This window comes from Sparus aurata, chromosome 7 (assembly GCF_900880675.1).
Source record: "Sparus aurata chromosome 7, fSpaAur1.1, whole genome shotgun sequence".
NCBI lineage: Eukaryota > Metazoa > Chordata > Actinopteri > Spariformes > Sparidae > Sparus > Sparus aurata.
In genome coordinates, this window is record NC_044193.1 from 24292799 (window position 1) to 24304994 (window position 12196).

The following is a 12196-nucleotide window of genomic DNA, read 5'->3' on the forward strand; positions in this document are numbered from 1 at the left end:
CATTGTAAACACTTTGCCTGCTAGTTCAACCTCCTGCATCTTTCAATCCTTAACTCTCTGTCCTCTTCTTCCTCCAAGTCATTAAAAGGTCCCATATTATGCTTATTTTTAGGTTCATGAATGTAATTTGGGTGCCTACTTTACATACTTTAAGGTTTACATGCTGTAGTGCTCAAAAAACACGTTGGTTTTCCCATACTGTCCAATGCTGCAGCACTGTATTCCTCGTCTGTTTGAAATGCTCTATTTTAGCTCCTGTCTCTTTAAGGCCCCCCTCCCTAATACCGGCTCTGCTCTGATTGGTCAGCACACGAGCCGCAACAGAGCAGCTGTGCTAAATTAATTCTTGCTTAACAAACTAGCTGCTATGCGTAAATCCTGCAAATGTGTGACTCTCTGATGTAGTGCCATGTCACAACGTTACAGAATTAAAGGCTGACAAGGCGTTTCAGGAGCAGTGTTTTCTGGGGGAGGAGTTCTGTTGGTGCTGACTTTGAACAAGAACATATGTAAAACACTGAAGGAAAGGAAAACAACCAAAAAAAAACCATCATAGAGCTCCTTTAATTTTTTTGCTACCGTTCCTCTTTCTTCCCCCTTCCACCTTTCCCTAGTTTTCAGCCAGACGTCACTCTCAGCCCTTCCTTTCCCTTCATCCTCCCCTCTCCTTCCATGCTCCCAGAGATAAGAGCTGGTCCATCTCCTCCCGGTTCAGATGGTTTATTTATATTCTGCCGTGCCTCTGTTGGCAGGCCTTATCTAACACTGTGATTAACACAGAGGCAGCTGATATCTGAATGTAGCTGATTCACTGTCTGCGAGACACTCAAGAAATTGGCACTAAAAATGTCTCCCTGCAAAATCTATTCCACCCCGCATTTATTCCATAATCATAAATCCATGTAAATCTATTTGCTATTGGAGTCTTAAAATCTGATTATGATTATGAAATTCAGTTTAATGGATCTCTTCCTGAATTGAATCCATCTCTAGTAAATATAAGAATGTGCTGAGAGTGAAGTTCACAAAGCCTCTGTCACCATGTCCATTATGAATATCCCCTAAATTATTCATGATGTGCTTTTCGCTCCTGGAAGGCGTTGGTGATTTTCATATCGCTGCATTGTTGTACTATCAGCGAGAAAGCAAAGTGAAATAATTCATATGGTCTGATATGAAATTATGCAGGAATTTGTCTTGGAAATTATTCTGAAAGCTCTGCCGCGGAAAATCTCTGACAGCAAGCCATAAACAGTCAAAAGAATTTGTTATATGATTATTATTCAGTCTGCAAACTTATTCCGCTTCACCCTTGTGTTAGGTCCATTGTGTAATTAAAAGCATTGATTTAGTGGCTGTAAATGATGAAATGCCGTGTGCCGCACGGTGCACCATAATGGATTACCCTCTGCTTTGCTGCAGCTAAACTGGAGTCAGACTGGGGAAACAAATAAAGAATATTACGTGATTATTTGGCATCAGTCCCGTGTCTGTCAAATGTCTGTTTATTTATGGAGTCCCTTTTAAATGTAAGTGACACAAAGAGCTTTACAGGAAACAGAGCGCACAAAGTAAGAACATAAAGAGAGATCACATCAGTGCAAAGTCTGGTCTTAGTTCCTGTGTTCAGATAGAACCAGTGCTGGATATCAGAAAAGGTCTGGTCTGCATCTTTCCTGAAGCTAGTCTCTGTTAGTGCAGCAGCAGCCGCTGTAGTTTAGTCTTTAAATGTTGAGGTCAGAGCTGGAAAGAAGCACTTTCATACTGCTCAGTGACTCAGCAGATACCAACATTTACAACCAAACTCAGACCACTAAGACAGAGTGGAAGCTAAAGGATAAGTTAATCTAAAAATTTGAATGTTGTCATTACATATATTTACCTTTGTGTCGTTGGAAAGTCAGGGGAAACTTCCACATTCGCAAAATGTTTCTGGAGCTTCACAGCAAAACAGTGTTGCAGCAAAACAACTGAAGTAGATGGGGTGTGTTTTTGTACGTTTTAAAACAAGTCTCCATCTACTTCTACTGTTTAGGAGAATGCTGCAACATCTACAAAACGTCGCTAGACTTTGCATCAACGTCAGGGTCAGTAGATAACAGCTTGTCCTTTAAGGCAAAATGCCAATCAATAACTCTATACCCATACACCATAATTCATTCAGGTTAGTGTAATTTAATTGCTTTAATGCTAAATGGGACTGACAACAACAAAAGAAAACTCAATATGTGATGAATACTACAAGCGTTTGTGCATGACTATTCACTCTTCACCTTTTGAATGGTAGTTAAAATACTCCACCTACTAGCTTTTTACCAGAGCTTTTAACTGCATGTCCTGGTCTTCATCTGAGAATAGTGTTTCCTCAGTTACCATGGAGGTGTAGCATTGCAACCATAGAGGAAAATGCTAACTTTAGCTCGAAGAAATAAGAAATGATACATTGAAATTCACCCGTAGGATGATAAAGGAGACGTAAGCTACAGACAGTAATACAATTCATCAAAATTAAGCCAGACTAATTCATGAGAATAGAAAACCTATTAGCAAATCAAATGCCAGAATGAAAGGTTGGCTGTTCAGCTTGTCTCAGGTCTTCTTTGATTCATCTGTACATAAATCATGGTATTTATTTGCCAAATCACTTAACTGGGAATGTGTCAAATGTGTCTGTGTGATTAGTGATTGTTTTCACTTCGAGTCGAGCAATCGTCTAATGGCCGATTTGAACTAATGGTCTGAGAGCCGTCAAGACGTTATAAATGCACTGATGAAATATTTGGCCACTGAAAAGAGATTTTTCCCCTAAAGCTATCAAATGTTTCATTATAAAATATGATTTACCCGATCAAAGCAGACCTGATTTTTCCTGAGTCATAAATCCTGAATGGACCTCCAGGAAGACGTCGATAACTGATCTTTTTTCAACGGGGATCCGCAGACTGACAGCTGACTGTGTCGACAGCGTTGAAACTCATCATTCAGTCTGTCATCATTCATGTCATTTAGCGAGCTGTCAAAATACAACGCAATAGGAGAGCCGCTTTCTCTTTTCTCGGCCTCTGTCGATCGCTCCATCTCCCCTCTTTTCTCTCTCTTTCCTTGCCGTCTCTCCTTATCTGTCTCCATCTCTCTCCCTCATTTCAATTTTTATTGTTTTGAGTAATAGAGAAAAATCCCATACTCATCTCATTCACTGCCTTCACAGTTTTATTGTGAAAAGATATTTGTGTTACTAAATGATGATTTGTGTGCCGCTCCTCCACACTCACTTCAGCTGTTTCATTCTCCCTCTCTCTCTCCCTCTTTCAGCAGGCCAAGATCGACACCCCTCCGGTAACAGCCATTGGCGCAAAGGCAGCACCCGTCATGGCCACAAAGGCCGGACAGCCCCCGCTCACAGGCATAGGTACAGTATAATAATCATCACACACACACACACTCCTACTACGCCCACATCTGGCCAGCTGCTGCCCACTCGGCCTGTATTATGTAACCTAGTGTGCGCTGTCTCATCTAGTCTGGGATTAATCTGCAGATCATCCCACAGTGGGAGGGGTTTCCCTTCAAGGCAGCCGATTAGTCCGAGCGTGCCAAGTCACTACATAGTTAGTGAGTTAGTTAATTTGGTATCCGGTAATTCAGCCCGAACAAAAGCCCAGAAAAGGGCAGGACAAATTTAACAGCGGCTACAAGTCAATTTGAAGGTTGACACGTTGTTTTCTACTGCCCATGCTGTTTGATTTACAAGTAATCTCTGGGTTGTGCAATGAAAAAGACACAGCAACAACACTTGACACCAAAGATGTCATCATAAAGAAAAAATATGTGCTCTCTCCTAAATTCTTCTTCTCTACTTCTGTCTTTTTCTTCCATCTCCTCCTTTGCTCTCCCCTCTCTTGTCATCCTTTCTTCCTTCTCTGTTTTTCTGTCCAGGCTCCAAGGCAGCGCCCCGGCCGGGAGGTATTGGCAGCGCAGCAGCAGGACAGCCTGGCATGGATGGAGAAGGCATGCTGTCCAAGATCCTGCCCGGTGGAGCCGCTGAGCAGGCCGGCAAACTGGGAGAAGGTACAGTAAACAAATCATGTCATGCAGTACTCTTTAAACAGGTGTCTTGTAAATGACGTCAGACATGTCAGCAGGTACTGCCAAGTAAAAGATGAAAATAAAAACTCATCATCATGACGCAAACAATCCATTTTTATCTCAATGAGGTGTTTTACTTCTGAGTCCCTCAGTTCTCACCCCTCGTTTCACACCTGTTTGCCTTCTTCTCGTTCACTCTCCTCCAGCTATCTCCGGTTTTGGCAAGAAGTTCACCTCTTTATTCTGAGGTGCCAACATTAAGGTGTGTATTTTTCTTTCCTGACTCTCTCCTATGTATCCGAATGAGTTATGTGCCAAGTGCTGCAGTTCATTCATAAAAGAAGCACTGGAAACAGAACAGGCTGTGATTTATCTTCTACCGGGGCTTTATTTTCTAGGAAAGGATGTCGCTGAGTTCTTTTACATTCAAAACAGCCTCAAGCAGTTTTGAAAAGAGCAGTTTGCAATTCAAGTCAATTGACTTTTATTGTCTCGGGTTTACCTGGGCTGAAGATTATGTTTGTTATTTATTAACTAAAGATTTTTGCAGAGGAAGTGCGTCTTAAACAAAAGTCATTACGCACTGTATAAAATGGAGCCGATAGCATAGTACATAGTACATCTGAAAGGGCTAACAAGAAAGGCGTTTTTTTTTTCTTCTTTCGAAAAATACAAAGGAATCACTTGTAGTTTTGGTCAATGAAATCATCAGCGAACAAGTGCATCTCGACATCAGGTACAAAAACAAATCTCTGAGATGCTGCTGGTTTAAAGTCTACTGGGATGTAGACAGATAGCTACAGCGTGCCGTGTGTCGACACTTGTAGGCAGCGGAGAGTGAGCGGCTTAAAGTGGTTTACTCAGAACAGGCGGTGTGTTCCTACAGCACTGTGTTTTTTTGTCTTCCACGTCTGTGTCTCTTATTCTTTGGTTCTGAAATTTTAACGTTGACAGTGACATCTTATTCCTGCCATGACGCACTGTCGGCATCGAACAGAGCAGGTTACCGCTGCTGAACACACTGTGCTGCTATGTAGTGGCGTTAAGTCGAGGGTCACGTATACTGGTCACACTACCACCATTTACCTGAGATAGGACTTTCTGAACACATTAAAGCAAAAACCGGTCTCAAGTTAAGATGTTTTGAAATCCCATAACAATGAACGATGAGTAGAGCAGCAATCAATATTAATTTTTTTTCTTGTTATTGGATCCGTAAATTGGAAGGAATTTGTCTCAGTATTGGACAGCGTTTAGGGATGTGAATGATTTGCAGCTTGACTTGCATTTATGAAAGCTTTTCCCCAAATGACTCGACGCTTGGTTTGACTGAGGAAGCTCGTCTCACATGGAATTAAAAAGAAAAAGATGTAAGCCGACTGAATGCATTCATGTTGTTTGCAGGACTATGTAAATGTCAAATGATGAAGTCACGAGGCTTCGTACCAGAAAAACCTGCAAAGTTCCCCCTGCTTTTGTTTTACTTAAAGAGAGAGCGAGAGGAAGGAGAGAGAGGGGGAAACAGAGAGGAGAGCTAAGCATACTGGTGAGTATTTAAACTGCCATTTCAAATGCCAGAATTGTTAATCTTCATTTTATCTTGTACTTTAGTTTCAGGCCAGAAACAGTCGATGGCCAAACAGTCATCCTTCACCAACTGTTTTCATTAACTAACTCATTATCAACCAGGGCAGCTGCAGTGGGATCACCCTCCAAAGTCAGAGTCTGACCATTTAACGGGCCTTCAGAACAACTATTATAATTAAAAATGAATATAAGAATAGCCAATCTTCTCACTAATGGTCTTGTTTGATCTCTACGTCACATAGAGAGCTCCTTTAAGTATGTTGACTATGAAGAAAAAAACATCAAGTCTAATATGCTGCTGCTTCCTGTTGCAGCCAACAAGGACTGGAATCCTCCGGATACTTCATGTCTCAGGCCTGAGCACACACTGGCAGAGAGAACACACTGCTATCTCTGGCAGGCCAGACAGTAAGTTACCCTTTAACTTGGCCTTTCTCATCCCATTGAGATCGTTTACACCTGCAGAGAGCCACACTGTGACCCCAAGACCTCATACAATTAAATTCTGACACCTGCTTTGTAGTTTGTGATAGTAATCAATATATTTCACGTGTTGCTGTATGCCATTTTTTTATTCTTCTCGATACAACTTGGAGGTGACGGGGTCAGAAACATTCAAATCCTTGGGTGCTTTAGAGGAAATACACTTTGGGTGTAATGATGGGTGAATAAGGTTGGTTGTACAACTAAGTTAGCTGAGCAGGTTATCCTCTCTGCTCTGCACTGATTCTGCATACATTGTCAAACTATTCCGCTGATCAACGCACTAAGATACGCTGCAGTGTGCCAACAAAGGCAGAGAAGAAGACTGTAGTGTAGTAAACACACTAAAAATACTTTCAGACGCCTCTTTGAAAATGTTTTTTTATACAAAGAAAATGTGTTCAACCTGTTTTTTTAGACCTCAAGAATACACGAAGTGCATTAAAATGAGTAACACCTAATGTAATGTAATGAAAACATACCTTTTGTTTGCTTACAAGAAAAGTCGACAGGGCCCCCTTAAAGACAAACAACAACATCAATCTAACCCATCAGAAAGAAATCTGAGTACAAAAGTACAATTTAAATTTACTTATCACTTTGTCTCCTGGACATTTGTTCATCAGTAATTCTAGATCGCTATTTTTGTCATGTGGACACGAGCGGCCTGTGTTGCCTGCTCCTCCAGCGCAGCCTGAAGCCGGTTTTGTTTTGCAGCAGTCAGCTCAGCCAGAAACAAATCAGCAAAAGTCTTTGTTGTTCCAAGAGCATGCCAGTGATCCATGAACCACTGTCTGACTTTAACCTATCAGAGTGAAGTGACAGTGAAACATCAAACTCCAAATAGGATCAGAATCTGGCTTGTAGCTGATTCGGTCTCTTGATGAACGCACCAAAGTAAAATGTTGAAATTAAACTAAACTGGCATCAGTGTTTGTCTTTAATCATCAGTCAGTGTGACACACTGAGCCAACAGACTAACCGTAGGAGACATCTCTAAGAGCACCTGATGTGATGTCGATGCACGTTGGTGTCTTTTTAAAAATCTAAAAATGTTCAAGGTATATTTTAGGGTTTATCTATCTTCACTTTGATAGCAACATCACAGCATTTCTAATTATTTCTGAGGTGCGACGAACACCTAGAGACCTTAAACCCAAATATAAACGGGTGAGATGAATGATTCAGATTGTTTAAAAGTATTTTTTGTTATTATTATTATTATTATATAATACAAACATGAACATTGTGTGTTTGAAACATGACAACAAACAGTTTTGCATCGTGCCAGTTTATTCGCAGTTCACGTAAAATAATTTCAACTCCTTATAGTGCCTTACAAAAAGAGAATTTGTTGCATAGGTCCAGACGTCCATTTCAAGAGATTCAATGTATCACACATGTTGTCTTGATTTACATTTATTCTATTAAACTATCAATCATTTACCTTTACACTTTACTAGACAGGTCTGGATTTACTGTTTCGAGTCATCATCTTGATGAGAACCATACGTGCATAGTTTGGAGCCGTGCTTCGTGTCATGATCCTGTTGTAGGATGATTTTCCCTCCAGTCAAGCAACGTTCAAAAGGTTTGGCATGATGTTACGAAACGGCGTGATCCCTTTAACCCTGTACAAGTTTCCCACTCTACCAGCACCGAAGCACCCCAGGCCATCACATTTCCTCCATCGTGTCTGACAGATGGCGTCAAGCACTCCTCAAAGAGTTTTCATTTGTTCTGCATCTCACAAATGTCCTCCTCCCCAAGCAACTTAAAATTAGAAGCTTCTGTTCCTAACATTTTCTTTCTCTGTCCAGTATCTATGCTCTGCCCATCTTAATATTTTCTTTTCATTAGCCAGTCTCACATATGACCTTTTCGCTGCCACTCTGCCTAGAAGGCCAACATCCTAGAGTTGCCTCTTCACTGTTGACTCTGAGAGTGGTGTTTTTTGATTTACCATTATTGAAGCCGTCAGTTCATTTCAGACCTGTGAGGTGTCTGTCTGTCAAACTAGGAACTGATGTAATTGTCCTTTTGCTCAGTTGTGCACCGGGGCCTCTCACTTCTCTTTCCATTCTGATTAGAGCCAGTTTGCTGTTCTTTGATGGAAGAAGTGCACACCGTTGAATGAGATATTAAGCTTCCTGGCAATTTCTTGCACCGAATATTTCTCAGAACAAGAATAATTTGGGAAGATAGTTCTTTTTTTTCCACGTTTTATTGCTTCTTTTATCAGCACCATATTCAGCTGTGCCAAAAATAATTGCAAATGGGTTCCCTAATGATCAGTTAAAATGGTCCTCTATACACCTAATACATATTCCATTCAAATCAGTCATTTCAATCTACCACATGAATAATGATTGTAGTTCTCATCAATGTAATGTTGTTTTAATTAAAAATGTTGCTGTTCCTTAAAAAATAAGGTAATTTCTAAGTGACTCCAAATGTTTGCGTGGTAGTGCACCATATGATTGAATTCTTTACCAGACAGGTTTGAACAGCAGTGTCAGCTTATTTCATGGCATGTGGTTCTGATAAAGGGTGTAGATGTGAGCTGGGGCAGTAAAGATAGAACCAGCAAAAGGAAAATCTGCCCGTGCTGTTTTGTTCATCCGTAGTGCAGTCCTTCGCCTTGGTGCAGTGGGTTTAGAAGCTTTTGATTCACCATGGGGGGATGAGCAGGCATTGATGTTGCATATGTGCCATAAAAGATAATGTAGTGAGCCTGGACTTTGTGTGTGTCTGTTTGCTGTGCAGCCATGCGCTGACTAACTGCCTCATGTGACTGCCGCAAAGAGAACTCTCTCCTCCCACACGCTACTCGCGCTGTCAAACATCGCTGCTTTTTTCCCTCTTCTTCTGCTCTCGCTTTCTCACTTTCTCTCTCTGTCAAGGTTCCCACTTACTCCTTTGCTCTTCTTTCCCTGCGTATCTCACCTTGTTGCTTCTGTTACTGTATGGGTCTCCCCATTTTAGTTCTCCATCTCATCCATGTCTACTTTTACCCGAAAGATGCCTTGCTCTCTCAGACCACTCTGTGTCTTTCCTGCTTGTCCCGTCGCTCATTGATTCCCCCATCCTAACATTTTGGTGCACCATATGGCCAAAAGTATGTGGACACTCAAACGTCTCTCACTCATACAAATACGACGGTTGAGCCATGGATATTAATATGTTGTCATAAAAGCCTCCACTCATCTCAGCCCAACCCAAATCATTAATACGCAACATGTCCACATACTTTAGGCCACGGAGTGTTTTTTCTTCTCTCCTTTCCTCTGTCCAGTGACTCAGCTAGTGTGTGTGTGTGTGTGTGTGTGTGTATGTGTGTGTGTGTGTGTGTGTTTGTGTGTGTGTCTGTGTGTCCATGCTTATATTCATACATCTTTGTTTGCGTCATTGTGCCTGTGTGTGTGTGTTTGTGTGTGTGTTTGTGTGTGTATATGTGTGAGTGTTGTATACCAGCCCTGTGGGGACCTGTGTTCACTGAAACAGATTAAGTCTGGTGCTGGACACGTAGGAATATACAGCATGTTTGAAGAAGTTAATCTGGGTCAGGCACAGTGGAAGGGAAGACCAAAGTGCAGTGATTCTAAAAGGATGCATACAGTACATCCATTTGGGAAACATAAGGAAACATGAGTTCATGGAGAAAAACAACCTGTTACTGGGATTGAGTCCTAAAGCTTCAAAAAATACCAAACACCTTATTTATTATGAAATACCTTATTTTATTTTATGATTGTCTGTGTTATTCACACACATACACAAATCTGTTCACACAAAAATGACTTCATAGGTAATTTTTTTGTGTGCACCAGCAGGTTTGACAGGTTTAGACGACTAAAACTACTTCAACCTAGTTCAACCAAATGAAATTTCGGCTTGAAAAAGGGTGTATTAAACCTAAACGCAGAACATCTGCATTTAGATGTAAATGTGTAGGACACCAAGTTTGAATGCACTTGCACTGGAGACAAAGTGACCACGGTTGAAGCAAGGTCTTGTCCAGGATTACACAGGTGTTTTGCATTAGGGCTAATAATTGCACTGTCCATATACATATGCACTGAAGGGCTTTTTCACTCTGTTTGCCCTGTTAGCCTGAAGCATGAAGAAGGTTTATGACCAAAAGCAAGAATGGAAAAGCTTCCAGTTTGCGTAGAAAGAAAGAAATTATAATGAAACAAACGCTGCATAAGAGAGGGAACACTAAGCACTGTTTTCCACAATCAAGGACTTCTACTGTACCTCAGAGCTGTGAAGCAAAGTTGAAGTGCCAGATCATACAAGTGACTTCACTGCTGTGTTATTTCAAGCAGCAATTTAACATGCGGCCATCCCGTCATAGCGACAAGTGCCGTGTCAGCACATGCTGACAGGGTGTCTGGGGATGTTAGGAATAGCTCTGGCCTCATTCTCCTGCTGCCTAGTACAGCTGGTTCATGCTGGAAATACTGCTGTGAACACTGCAAAATAATACATGGCTCTTAGCCAAAATACTGTTCATGTTTTAATTTTGTTGTTTGCTGCCACAGGATTTTCACATTGTTTTCTTGACTAAATAATCACATTTTCTTCCAGCTCTACTATTATACTTGTTTTTTGCAACTAGATGTAGAAAGATCATAAGGCAGAATTTTCGAAACTGAATAAATGCAAGACACTGACCAGATGCTTGACATGCTTGATGGAACACAGATACCAGCGTGCTGTGGGCTTCCTGAACATAAATCAACTTTTTTTTAAGCAAGAATCCATCATTGCACCGTGGTATGAGTGCAACAGTGAATAAATATAATAATGTAAATAATGTATGTGACCCTTTTAATCCGTATTATTTACCCTTTTTTATTGAAGGGAAAAATCGAGAGAAAGTATGGTTTGTTTTGCTAAAATATGTTTTAAATACCTCCGAGCTTTATTGCAGTCTAGTTGCCTTTGACAGATGACTCTGAACCTTAGTGTACAATGTACTGTAGCTCAGCAGTGCATTTCTTAGACTACGCCACCATCTAGTGGCCAGCTTAATTTTTGCTTCATTCTATTTCTAAGCAGCAGTCACCTTCATTTAGGTTCAAATGCTCCCTGTGTGCCCAATGTATTATCAACTTTAAATGTTTTTTGCACCAAGAAACTGTTAATTTAAATATTATACTTTTTACCTCCACTAGATTTTTTTCATAACCTGAGTCACAACTGACTTTGCAGATTGCATGCTGCATCAGACTCATCAAAATAATTTCATAAATTCATATTTTTTAGTTACTACTAGAATAGGTTTACATTCTTTAATGCTCAAAAAATACATCAGTTTTCTCAAACGATCAAGTGCTGCGGCTCTGTATTCCCTGTCTGTCGGAAACGCTCGGTTTTAGCGCCTGTCTCTTTAAGGATCCTCTCCTGAACACTCAGTCTCCTCTGATTGGTCAGTTTACACATCTGAACCAGTACTGCTAACCACAATAGATCAATTCTTATGTGCAAAACTAGCCACTACGCACAAAATAGTCAAATGTGTGACATTGTGATGTAGTGTGATGTTATATAATCACAGATTTAAATCTCACTGATGAGATGCTTCAGGAGCAGTCTTTTCTGTGGGAGAGAGGAGCTTCTTTTGGTGCAGACTCTGACCTTTTTAACTTTCAAGATCTTATACATCAACAAAAGACAATGTAAATTACTGAAGGAAAGGAAAACCAAAAGGCATAATAAGTATCCTTAAACACAATATTTTTTACTTTGACTCCCAAGTATTACTTTTGGCTTGGGTACTTTGGGTACACTGTAACAATGGAGATTCCCCTGTTCTATAAGTTAGTGTCACCATGTTACAAGGAAAACAGTTGCTATGTGTGAAACAATGTTTGTTATGCCATTCATTTACATGAAATATTCAAGTCGTATTGCCTAACACTGTAAACAAGTTAAACGGCTGCTACAGGTGGCCAATTTGGTGGAGCGACAACTGAATCATTTCATGTAAAGATTCTTCTGTTGATACTGTAATCTACAAAGACCTGTATCA

At 40.6% G+C, this 12196-nt stretch overlaps 1 protein-coding gene across 9 annotated transcripts in view; it reads left to right on the forward strand.

The window, feature by feature from the left end:
* Nucleotides 1-12196, forward strand: part of bsna (bassoon presynaptic cytomatrix protein a) — a 164463-nt gene that overhangs the window by 145256 nt on the left and 7011 nt on the right. For 5 of the 9 annotated variants that reach the window (XM_030422626.1, XM_030422632.1, XM_030422633.1 and 2 more), the window contains 5 exons: nucleotides 3313-3409; nucleotides 3937-4068; nucleotides 4293-4348; nucleotides 5491-5632; nucleotides 5988-6081. In XM_030422626.1, coding sequence (XP_030278486.1) covers nucleotides 3313-3409; nucleotides 3937-4068; nucleotides 4293-4333 — 270 coding nt within the window. In that variant the 3' untranslated portion in view covers nucleotides 4334-4348; nucleotides 5491-5632; nucleotides 5988-6081. Of the gene's footprint in view, nucleotides 1-3312; nucleotides 3410-3936; nucleotides 4069-4292; nucleotides 4349-5490; nucleotides 5633-5915; nucleotides 6082-12196 lie in introns of all 9 variants that reach the window. The other 4 variants (XM_030422629.1, XM_030422631.1, XM_030422627.1 and 1 more) reach the window with 3 other exon arrangements.